Source organism: Mytilus galloprovincialis, chromosome 6, assembly GCF_965363235.1.
Source record: "Mytilus galloprovincialis chromosome 6, xbMytGall1.hap1.1, whole genome shotgun sequence".
Classification (NCBI taxonomy): Eukaryota; Metazoa; Mollusca; class Bivalvia; order Mytilida; family Mytilidae; genus Mytilus; species Mytilus galloprovincialis.
This window is the reverse complement of record NC_134843.1, coordinates 20,412,970-20,425,941: the sequence shown is the minus strand read 5'-3', so window position 1 is coordinate 20,425,941 and position 12,972 is coordinate 20,412,970. Positions and strand designations below refer to the sequence as shown.

Below are 12,972 nucleotides of genomic sequence, written 5' to 3'. Positions count from 1 at the left end.
ATTGATTAAACAAAAACGAATCATACTTTAGATTTTTATACATCTCTTAGCTAGTGCCCCTTTAAACATACCCTTACTGAAAAAATCAGCCTCCTGCAAACATTTGCTGCAAGTCTGCTGCGAACTTGCTGCAGACTTGCAGTGAACACAGAGTCCGTGAACCACGCTGCAAATACGCTGCAGGTCTGCTGCAAACAATTTACCATGCAAATGAGTGTTTGCTGCAGACCTGCTGCAAACATTTATATGCAAATGAGTGTTTGCTGCAGACCTGCTGCAAACATGTATATGCAAATGAGTGTTTGCCGCAGACCTGCTGCAAACATATTTATGCAAATTAATCTTTCTCCTGCGTGTTTGCTGCAGACCTGCTGCAAACATGTATATGCAAATGAGTGTTTGCTGCAGACCTGCTGCAAACATATTTATGCAAATTAATCTTTCTCCTGCGTGTTTGCTGCAGACAGGCGGCAAACATTTTTATTCAGATCAATCTGTTATACAATTAACCAATGTGATGTTGTGTACACACCATTTTATCTATATTACACAACAAATTTTAAAAAAGTTATGTTACATCCATTCATAAAAAAATTCAATTACATTATCATTTGAAAAATTATCATAGCATAAGTTTATACCTTTCAACATGTTAAATAAGTTGGATTAATTCCAAAAACGTTCTCAAATGAATTACATGCATGAATCTGAAGTTAAAAAAAGATTTATTTGAAATTTACTTTGCGCATATATATATATGTCGTGTACATTTTATTATTTTGTACAGGTTATTACCTGTACAAAAACTTTGTAAGAGTAATTACTTGTATGATGCCATCATACAAGTTATTACTTGTACAAATATAATTGTACGAGTAATTACCTGTACAGTTTTTGTTGAGAAAAGATAATAACATGTACAACTCACTATCTTTTAGTTTTATTTGTTTCTTCCTTCTATCTGCTTTTTAAGTAAATTATAAATAACTTCAGCAAACATGACACTTTGAGCATATTGGGTTGAAAAACTAGGTGCCACTAAAATACGGACTACTGGTGCAAAGTGACAAAGTCATTGAAAGGAATAAATAAAATGAAACTCTTCTTCCAAATATTTTGATTTATTATTTTTTCAATGGAGGGAAATATTCAATTGTTCCCTGACAGTTGAGTTTTAATTATAATTATTTATTTACTTGGTTTTTTTTTTTTTTTTTTATGGAATTACACAATTCTTAATCATTCAGATCAGTGTCAGTTGTTCTACTGTGTTCATGTAATCATCATACTCTTTAAGTCAGCGTTCTATATTTTTACGGACACGTTGAGGTGCCAGTGGTCTATCATACATAAATTAAAGTTCTAGCCAAAGAAGAAATTCCCTTCAATTAACACCATGCAGGATATGTGGAGCTCCAAAAAGTAAAAACAAAGTCAGTGAGTTGGTAAGCCACTTCTGCCTTTTACGGGCCATTCCACTGAATTTGATACAGTGATCTTGATACTACATGATTGATAATCAACATGGTCTACCTGACAGTAACATCTTTGACTTTAACTTCACTACAAGCATTAAAGACTGTAGTAATGATAGGAGGAGCGACCTTTTTCAAAATATTCACACATATGAGTGAAAATCTGGATAATTTCTCTGCTTATATTGGCAATTTGTGTTTTTTTAACTCCTTATAATTATTATTTGTATGCCTCCAGAGTGTGCTGTTCTAATCAGAGGGTAAAGTTGATCAACTTTACAATAATAAATAATTTCCTCTCCTTCGCAAATGAGTTTATTAATTTAATTCCTGCTACATTCAAAACATCATGCCATCTTAAGAATTATTTTTGAAGTGCTGTCTTTTTGGAACTTAACTTGGCTTCCTTTACATAACTTAAAGTATCTCATTATCTTTCACAAGTGAATACTGAATAATTATTATTATTATAAGATTTTATTTGATATTTTCCATTTTTATCCTTTTTAAAATAACTCAACTGTACAAATTGGCTACAATATTTATCAAATAAAAAAATTCTGAAATGTTTCAAGTTTATACTGATGCACTTATAATAAATTATTTGTTTAAAAGGAAAGTTTTATTGTAGTCAGGAAATAGGCCAAGGTAGAATAATGATTTGTACAAGTTATTATCTTTTTCTCAATAAAATTGGACAAGTAATTACTTGTACAATTGTATTTGTACAAGTAATAACCTGTATGATGGCATCATACAAGTAATTACTTGTACAAAATGTTTGTACAAGTAATAACCTGTACAAAATAATAACATGTACACGACATATATATATATATATATATATATATATGTCGTGTACATGTTATTATTTTGTATATACATATACACAGCTAGTTAAATTAAAATTGTCACAAAATTCAACTAGACTTACATATTTTGTAAGTTATAATCTCTAAGCATATGAGGGAGTATTGTACATTGCATGGTTACATATTTGAAAATGTAATTTTAGCCTTCATGCAGATATCTGTGGAGGGAATGAATTTCATAAGTTTACATTCTACGATGAATTTGTACCTACAAATAATGTCTTAAAAAACTAATCTGTTAATTGCCAAACTATAATGAATCCCTGATCACTAATATATATCATGACACATTGCAAACATCACCAACATTTTCAAATTTCAAATCTTTATCTTCCAGGAAGTTACCAATAGGCATGCTCAGTCGATTTATGTAGTTTCTTGCAATGCTCTTGCAAACATATAAAATCGTCAAAGATTCCTGCAATCTAGCTGCGAACATCCCTTATATTCTTGTGTTTCCTGCAATCTTACTGCAAACATATTTGTTTCTGCAAACTTGCCGCAAAAAGCTAGCTGCAAACCATCTGCAAACATTATTCTAAGGGTTCCTGCAAGCTTTTTGTTTGCAGCAGACCTGCAGCAAGTTTGCAGCAAATCTGCTGCAAACATTTCAGTTCTGTAAGGGTACTTTAAGGACCATTTACACTCAGGACCAAGTCATCAGTAGGCAGTACAGATGTATTAAAACAACCTAGCACCATATTGCTAGTAGCGGGAGTAGTATTGTCAGGTAAATTTGGTCTTTTTTTTTAAATTTGGTCAATGAACAATCGAAATAGAATGCTTTTATCTCCCTATTACTTACATTGTACATAAAGGTGATACTTCTTTGACAAATCCTTGTACATGAGATTTGTCTGCCAAATCTTTATTTCACAAAGAATGAATTGCATAACAATGAACTGAGCTCAAAGCAAAGTACTTTAATAATACACTTAGACAAAGAGCTAAATCCAGTGATATACTTTGTACTACAGGTCCTTCACGAACATCCATCGACCCAAAACCATATCCAAATAACATGCCATACTACATGGTTGGATCAGAAGTCCTGAAAAAGACATGATTTTTTTTTATCATATTTTAAGTATATATGCACAGGTTAAAACTTTTTTGTGGTATAATCATTCAGTATCTAGCAACTATCAATTTGCTTCATGCACAAATTGATATAGGTTGAGTGCCCCTCTGTTGGAAATAAGAACACACCTCCACCTAATTTTAGTCAACTGATGAAAAAACATTCAAAACTATAAAATGTTATCTAAGACTTGTCAGTGTCTATTTACCATTGCCACTGAATCAGTGATATATCGTACACATAATTATAAACATGCAATACTAAAATTTTAAAGTACATATACAAATGTTCAAATGACAAAGCAATAATAGGCAACCATACAGCCTTCAAAAATGAGGGAAACTGTCCCAACATGAAAAGTATGCATTAATAAAATTGAGAAGAGTAATGGCCTGATTCATAATTCCACTAATAAACAGGTCGGGAACATCTACCCTTCAAATAAACCAGATGCTCCACAGGGCGCAGCTTGATACTACAGCAGAGGTCGAACCCTGAACAGTTGGGGCAAGTATGGACACAACATTAAAGCCTGATACAGCTCTGAATTTGGATTGTGATCATATAGTCAAAACAGAAAAGGTAACCGACACAGAATGAATGTGGTCTAAGAACTTAAAACATTTAATTTTAAGTTGGACTTTTACCTATTGTGGTCCTTTATCCAAAATCTTAATACATGGTTTGAGGCACTTGTCGCAGAAAAAAAATCCGATATAGACTATGGGGTCGCCCATTTGATATTCTGGGGGGGGGGGGGGGCAGGAGGATTTGTTTTTGACAGGTTATTTATTTTTGTAATCTAAGAGGACAAATTATTCATTTTCTGCACTATTGAAGCAAGATTTTTCATTTTCATTAAAGCAAGGGACTGATTATTCATTTTCACAACTGTATATATATGATATTATGATATTCAAAAACATACAATTTTTAAATGATTTGTTTATTATAAACAACATATTTGTGTTTCCTTTAAATTTTTATTTTGACTTTTTTTTTTTTGCATGCCGAATGCTATAAATTTTATTTTGACATTTTTTTTTGTATGCTGAATTGATGTGCACGCAACTGCGTGTTGGTGTATAGGGAGCTACGGGCCTGAATACAATTTAATTAAATATATTAAATAACTGGGAATCCTCCCCCTTTATAAGTAGAGACAATCCATAACCTACATCTCAGAAATATTAATCTTAAATTTATATAAATGAAAAGTAAGCTTCCATAAATATAATTCAACAATGTTTCTTAAAATTAGTAAAAGTGGTTTATAGTCATACCCCAACATGTTGACCATAGATAGACAAACAATTCACTTGCATTCGATTCGCATTTGAACTATATGTGTTTGTTAATGTAAACCGTTTCAAATGTGAATTAAACTAATTCAAATTAGGTGTGAACTCAGTATGATTCTCAGGTAGTTTCAAACTGAAAGATACTATTAAGGGAAGGGAAAGAAACAGTTAAAACCATGTGTGTTACAAACACTGTTTATTCAAGTCAGAATCCTGGATCTCAATAGTACTTTGATAATGTCAAATAAAAACATGAATATGATAGTTACTTACAATACTACATGTATTTATTATGTATTAAATGACATTTATTTTAGTGATTGGTAATTAGGAAAAATCTGAAATTCAGGTGTAAATTGAGACAAACAATATCACTGAATGCAGTTTCTAGTCAAGTGCATGACCAGCAAACATGGCAATCTACCTTTTGAATGAAAGGAGAACTCTTACATTGAAAATGAATGATGTAAATCTAGATTCTAATAATAGCCGAAGGGAGCTCACATTCACAACAGTTAAAGCATTGCTGAATTAGTGAACAAAGCATTTTTTTCATTAACTTGAAAATCCACCTATTAGAATGGATAAAACCCGAATTTTAAGACATAAGGTCCGAGACCACAATTATTTCGTAGTGCATTTCTTTTAGAACATAAAAAAAAAATCCAACCTGCGCTTTCTCAAAAAAACTTTTACAGTGTGTTGTACTACTCATGGGAAAAATTATATCAAAATTATAGAAAACTTCATCGGCTCAAACTCAAACTATGAACAATTTTATGTTTAGGGCGTCTTGAAATCTTTTGACAGCTTCTGAAGTGCTAATTTTAAACCTTTTTCAGCTGGACCAAATCACTACTTTCCTTTAAAATTCTGGACTCAATTTTTTTTACAGTGTAATTTGACCCCTCCCCCCCCCTCCCCCTACTTACAATTTGAGGCATTAAACATGGAGAAATAAATTTGGAAGGGGTATAAAAATTAATGGCAAGTAACCCACTGTCAACACTTTGTTTGGTCTCGGACCTAATAAATTATAAAATTCCTGATAAAAAGCGGTGCTGAGCATGCATGCATGTAATGTGCTTGAAACATATTCAAAGAATGAAGTTTTATAACTTCCTAATGTCATATCCAAAATTTATCAAAACCTAAAGAGGAGTTATCTTACTGTGGATTCCTATATATTTTTCGTGGATGTCAGTTCTCCTGGATTGTTGAAAACTTGCATATTTATCGATATTTGATTTTGTGGTTCTAACAATCCAGACAGACAAATAGCAATAAGGTGTTTGGGAAAACATGACCTAAAACCTCCTTCATATAAGACAAAAATACATGGGAACTCATACTGAATGGTCAAATGTGTTCAATACACCTTATCGCTAATCCCGGCTGACCCGGCCGCTTGAACTTTTGACTCATACAACTGTAGCGGGGTTGCTTCCCCTCAGTACAGGTAGAACATATAAAGCCAGTCTTAATCAACTGAGCTAGAGAATCGATTCTTTGGCTCAGTGGGTTAACGCACTGACTTTCACGCAGACAACCGGGGTCCAATCCCGGTGGTGACGATATGAATTTGTAGAGTAGATACGTGCTCTCCGGTTACAAAAAATCCACGATGGTTATCTGGAGTATAGCCAGGTTTTGTGTTGTTAAGAGTCATATATGAAGATATGATGACTCTTATGGTGGGGGAATAGTGTAGCAGGGTTGCTTCCCCTCAGTACAGGTAGAACATATAAAGCCAGTCTTAATCAACTGAGCTAGAGAATCGATTCTTTGGCTCAGTGGGTTAACGCACTGACTGTCACGCAGACGACCGAGGTTTGAATCCCGGTGGTGACGATATGAATTTTTAGAGTAGATACATGCTCTCCGGTTACACAACAATCACTTTTCCATTGTGGCGTCAGATATTTTGTTTTATGACGTCAAAATTTTACGGGAACCTGTGTGATATCCAGTAATGGCAGACAAATAGCAATAAGGTGTATATTAAAATTGCAGTTAACTTAAGATGGTAAAATCACAAATCAGCCGTTACAGTAAATGGACTAAATATGACTTTTGAGCAAATTTAAAGGGAAATGACAGGGAAGGGGCCAAATAGTGTTCAAGGGGAGCAAATGCCGTTTAATTTGGTATGGAGGTTTCAAAAATAGAGGGAGAATTAGAGGGAAAGTGAGTCATCTTTTTAAATAATGACTTATGAAGTTATGTAGACTTACCTTCTAATTCAAAAAAAAAACCAAACTTCTCAGAACTATGTCTAATTCACTTGGACTACTGATATGCAAACCTAAAAACAAACAGAAAAATATATCATAAAATAGTGATTGAAAGATTCATAACACTTTGAAAGGATAATTCACACGTGTTACACGGGGAGCATGTTTGTTTACAAATAATAATGTCACGTGATCGCGCAGACCTCACATGTTGCATCGCCCTTACAATCCACTAATACATAACCCATTATCTAACTCGAATAATTCAGCGCCCTCTATCGGTCAGTGTCCTCTCTCGTTAATGTAGCGATCGATAGTGAGTCGGAATATAACGACTGAATTATTCGGGTTACCCATGATCATGCAAACATGCAACGTGAATGTGATTGGTTATCAAATAATGCATGTACAGTTTATGAAGCAATTAGTTCATCAAATAGATGCGATTTTTACTTTTGACACGAACAGGTCGGGTAGACATTTCTGTCATCGGGGATAATATTGAGATAAATTGGATAAAACTGACCGTCAAAAAGGTCTAGAGAAGCACATCAGTAGAACCTTAACATTAATAAGTAAAACTTACCAAAATTTCTCTAATTAATAAACTATATAACTGAAATTTCACAAAGATAACGGTAAATAATTTTGATGATGGTGATGATGCTGGTTAAATTGGCGCGAAATAATATTCTTACTCCTTTTGCTTTACGTAAAAAAAAATTATAGAATTGAATTTGACTAAAGTTGAGCATACAAAAACGTGAATATGCAAAAGCCTGGTAATATATTAATGATAAAGTGTGTATAAATTTCCGTAAACGAATTTACCCGTATACTTCACTAAGAATTACATTTGAGCGCAGGGAGATCTTTACCATGTTTATTTGTGAATCGGTTTACATAACCCCGGTTGAACTCAGGGTCGTATTAACGGAATTTTTAGCGTTGCTTTAACTCATTGAGGCCATCTATTTTTATTACGGGTTTCCACATCTTTAAATCGGAATTATAGAAAAAATGGAATGTTGTTAGCAGAATCAAAACAGAAATGATGAACACTGCAACATTTTCAGCAAAACATAAATAGGATGGAGGATCTGTGTATTCACATTATTTGTAAAACTCTCCTTATTCCTGTGAAGCGTGTGCTTACATCGAGGCTTTCTATGCTTATCATCGACGCCACAGTACTTCAACCAATCAGACAACGTTTATTTGGGGCATTCGACCTATTTGAACTCAGATTTTGGAATTTTTCAATCGAAATTGTAGAAAAATGGAATGTTGTTAGTACATTTAAAATAGAAAAAGATGAATACTATTAGCTAAAGCAAGCTTGGATGGGGTTCTGTGTATTTACATTGTTTGTACAACTCTCCTTACTGATGCCATATTTTGGAATTTCCGTGACCTAAATGGTTCGCGAAAATTAATATTTTTATATATAGTATAGTAATCAGGCCGTTGAATATTTTTTGTTTGAAATGTTTCACTGACGATGTCGTGGCCTATTATATCCGACCATACGACATGGCCTTCTAATTGCCGAGGCCGTACAGTGAACTGTAGTTTCTTATATACACACACATTTCCCTTGTTGAATTCCTAATAGTTGTCCAATTGTAAATCATACCAAATCTCCTTATTATTATAAAACATAGGAACGGAAAAAAGACACACAAATATTTTTTAAAAAGCTGATATTCTCGGTAGATAATAGTACCACATCAAAGAATACTCGCAGCTACTTATTATTTTCCCAACTTGTTTGTGTATTATGTATTGTGCTATTACACCACTGCACCAGGTTTATTGAGGATTCAGCGCTCACAAACATGTTGTCCACACCTTTATTGCTTATAACTAATGAGAAGAGCCTGTAATTCAATGGTTGTGGTTCATGTCTATTTTTTTGTATTCTAAAAATTGTATTGATATAAATAAAGTCAGTTTCTGGTCTGAATTGTTTTTTCATGCCGGAGCATTTTAAAGATGAAAAGGCCATATGCACACGGTGACATAAAATTACGTACATCACGTCCTTTGATCTCTTGTGGATATTTGTCTCATTGACTCCTTAGCGTTTATATAATAAAAAATTGAAAAAAATAATGTCGCTGCTACTTCCAATTGTGAAGATTTATTTTGGCACAGAAAAAGATTGTCACTTGGACGCACATTCATTTTTATTTGATTCCAAGTGATACATATGAAATAGGTTACTAGCAAATGCGTTATAAACAAAAGTGAATCGTATTTTTCATTTGGCATCAACAAGCATTCAGTTTTCAAAAACTTTTAACTTTTGCCTTCTTCATTTATGTTCTATACACCTTAATTGTTGTTTTGTTTCTGTTCACAGGTTCCTCTGCACTGAATATTACTATGAACCAGAATATCCTAGGTCTTCTAGGTCCGTCAAGTGTACAGTTGAACTGTTCTTTTGATGCAGATACTGACGATGTGTTGTTCCTTATTAATTTTAAAGCGTTCATTCGAGGAGCCTTTAGAAACATAGCGTCTTTCTCACCACCACCCTTCACAGCAGCAGCACAATTATTAACCGATGGATTGTACTTGATGGGTAGAGTTAACCTGACAAATCCAACATTTGCATCGACCACCGCAATAATGACCTTTGTCGAGATTGCTTGTGAAGATGAAAATGACTACCAATGTGAAATTAACTATCAAGATGGAGTTACAGGTGATGCTCCGTCACCTTTACCGTTTGCTTCCACAAACCTTACTGTTAGGGGTAAGTATATAACATAGTAGTTTTACGGACAAGGTGTGCTAGAGACCGTTCTCTCAGGTTATTGACATAGCAATTGTATTTTTTTAGAGCAATAGCTAGGGTATTTCAGAAAATGAATAATCTTAATATAAAGTCAATATAAAAAAATGACAAAAATGTAATTATAAGAATGTTTTTTTCAAAATCAAACAATATAAGAAAGAGTATACGATAGTTTTTATTATTGTTTTATAATATTTGTAAAACTGTTTATGATTATTTTTCAGCTGCTGCAGAAAAACCAGCAGAGTCCCCTTTGATTACCGGGGTCAACGGTAGCATTATTGAGGGTCAAAATGTGACCTTCACCTGTTCAGGAAATGTTGGAAATCCTCCAGGAACATTTATTTGGGAGAAGTATCGTATGATTGGTTTCTTTCCAACAACATATGCGGACGAACCGACCACAATAACAACTGGACTGGTAAACTGTACAAACAACGGCACCAGCAGCGTTACCATAGCAATGGAAAGTGAAGATGATAGGTCCTTAATTCGCTGTGTAATCAAACAGGAATATGGAGATGTTTTTCAACAAACATCTATCCTCAGTGTTCTCTGTAAGTTATACTATTCTCATGTGCTTATATTTCACTTTGAATTACGAGTGAGGTTATGCTTAGTACCACAACGCGTGGGATCTTGTTTTAATCTTTTTATTTGACATACATTTGCATTTCAACTTTTAATTGAACAAGAAAACATGTACTATAACTGCCTGTATTTGAAGAAATGATTTTGATTTTGCTGTTACTGTCATGATTAAGGACAGTGTTGGTTAATTTTTAAAATTTCTGCGGCATGAAAATCACAAATACATCGTGGAGTCAATCTATTGTCTTCAACATTAGACACTGTCTAGCTCTACTATATTCACACTGAAAGTCTAAAATAGTCTGGCATGGTTTTATTAAAGACTAATAAAAATCGGGCATCATGCAATACCAAATTCCCAATAATCCGAGATTGCTATAAAAAAGAGAGGCGAAAAATACCAAAGGGACATCCAAATTCATAAGTCGAAAATGAACGGACAACGCCATGAATATGTCGTTTGAATCTGTCTTTGGTAAACTTGTTGGGACTTTAGAACAGACGTTTCAGCAATCACCATCAGAAAGGTCTGTACACTAAATCAGACAATATCCTAAATGACCTGAGTCATTCAGATATAATGTTGTACAGTAAGTTACTAGATCCTACTTTAAAGCGAGTTTTTTACTTTTAAATTAAATTAGCGCGTTTCGTATTTTATGCATTGACAAGTTAAACGAAGAATAGCAAAAGTACCGGACTCCAGGGAAATTCAAAACAAACGGAAAGTCATTTATAGAATGGCAAATGCTAGAGCTCAAATACATTTATTGAATGGAAAACTACTGTCATATTCCTGACTTGGTACAGACATTTCCTATATCTATATTTGCAGACAGTGCACGTGAACCTGTAATCACAACAAGTCCAGATCAACCATCCTACATTGAGGGATCAGATCCTATTACGCTAACATGTTGGGGTGCTGGGAATCCGATTCCAAAATATACCTGGTACAGAGAGGCCAACGATACGATTCTGTCAAATACGTCCTCATATGTTATCAATGATGTCATTGTAGAAAATGGCGGCGAATACATTTGTGTGATTGAAAACATGGTTGATGGACGACTGTTTAACGATTCGTCTGCTTTCAATATTATAATAGGTAAGTTGTCAATAACGTATTAAATAATGACGTTGGAAAAAAATGAATAAAAGTGTCTTTGATTATTTAAATACTTTTTTTAAAAGCAAAATAAGCTGTTATCGTTTTGAATAAGTTATTGAAATGGAAATATGAACAGCTCAAAGTAGACAAATTTTAGAAAGTAGCGATCATTATTTAAGAAATAAGTTTAAGAGTTAATTGAAATGCACAAGACACCTTAAACAGCAATTTAACAATATTTGCTTTATATGTTTTGACACATTCGCGTTACAGTAGACTTCAAAGCCTTCTTCATATCTTTAGCATTATAAAGAATAGGATTTTGGGAATTTCGTTGTTGCTTCTATTACATGCATTACGAATAAATTAAAAGCATTATGATAAATATGCTGCTGCTTCCTTCAACTGCTATAGCATTAGTCTGTGTTGTATATATATGCTTTCCCAATGTAGCAATTCTACCATCAGAATATATCTATAACCCTACCCGCTTATTTTTTTGTTGTTCTTTTTATGATTATTGCTGTAAACGAAAGTATAAAAGTGTTTTCTCTCTGAATGACAAATATAAAACCGTAGGTTGCGTATCTATTCACAAAATCTGAAAGATACGCCATTAAACCATATAATCTGGAACAATTGCCAGATACGACCATATCAGATATATTACATAGAAAATTTGACCATTAAAGACTTGTTCATGAATAAAAATATGATACGACCATTACCGATTTTTTCAACAATTTATCATAGATATGACAGATAAAGATACATTCTTGATATAATGAAAGTTATGATCGAACGTTACAGTTTGTTCGAGAACGCATGGCATATTCGATTTACAAAATGAAATTTTCTAGAATAAACGACATGTACGACCATTGCAAAACAAAAACATAAACGTATTTCTCATCAAAGTACAGGACATATCTAGCATATTATAATAAGGGAATTAAAACTGAACTGATTAAATTTCATCAGTTTTAATTTTCACACACCTAAAAATGCAATATCCAATAGCATAATTAAATATCTAACACTTCAAGTATATTGAAGCAAAAGAAAAAAAGTAGGTTGATTTGCACTTGACTTGTTTGACATTTGAATATTTGAGACGCATCAAATATATCTTAGATACAATATTTCCCATCTTCAATGTATCGGCGATAGTATGTGATTAACCGATTAAACCAGAGTAAAATAAAGAATGTAATAATGTGTTACTCTTATAAAACAAAGGTACAAAACAGATTGGAAGAGTTTTAGTATTATTTAGTCTTATATATTTTAACCCAACCATTTTTTTCTATGCATATGTATTTACTCCACCTTTCCCAATTTTACCCGAAATATCTTCAATACCTTCCTACTATTTTGTATGAACCATCCATCTTAAACAGTCCAGCCTCACAATCATTTCTATGCATTGTTCCATCTTTATTAATTTTAGACGAAACCTCTTTACACCTTCCTCCTAGGTTTGTATGAGCCACCCATATCTAAT

At 33.3% G+C, this 12,972-nt stretch overlaps 1 protein-coding gene across 1 annotated transcript in view; it reads left to right on the top strand.

Annotated features, from left to right (window-relative positions):
• Window positions 1-12,972, top strand: part of LOC143078528 (uncharacterized) — a 34,783-nt gene that overhangs the window by 4,591 nt on the left and 17,220 nt on the right. Inside the window, exons 2-4 of the mRNA XM_076253391.1 lie at window positions 9,329-9,724; window positions 9,991-10,323; window positions 11,193-11,465. Of these exons, the coding sequence (XP_076109506.1) occupies window positions 9,329-9,724; window positions 9,991-10,323; window positions 11,193-11,465 (1,002 nt within the window). The remainder of the gene's footprint in view (window positions 1-9,328; window positions 9,725-9,990; window positions 10,324-11,192; window positions 11,466-12,972) is intronic.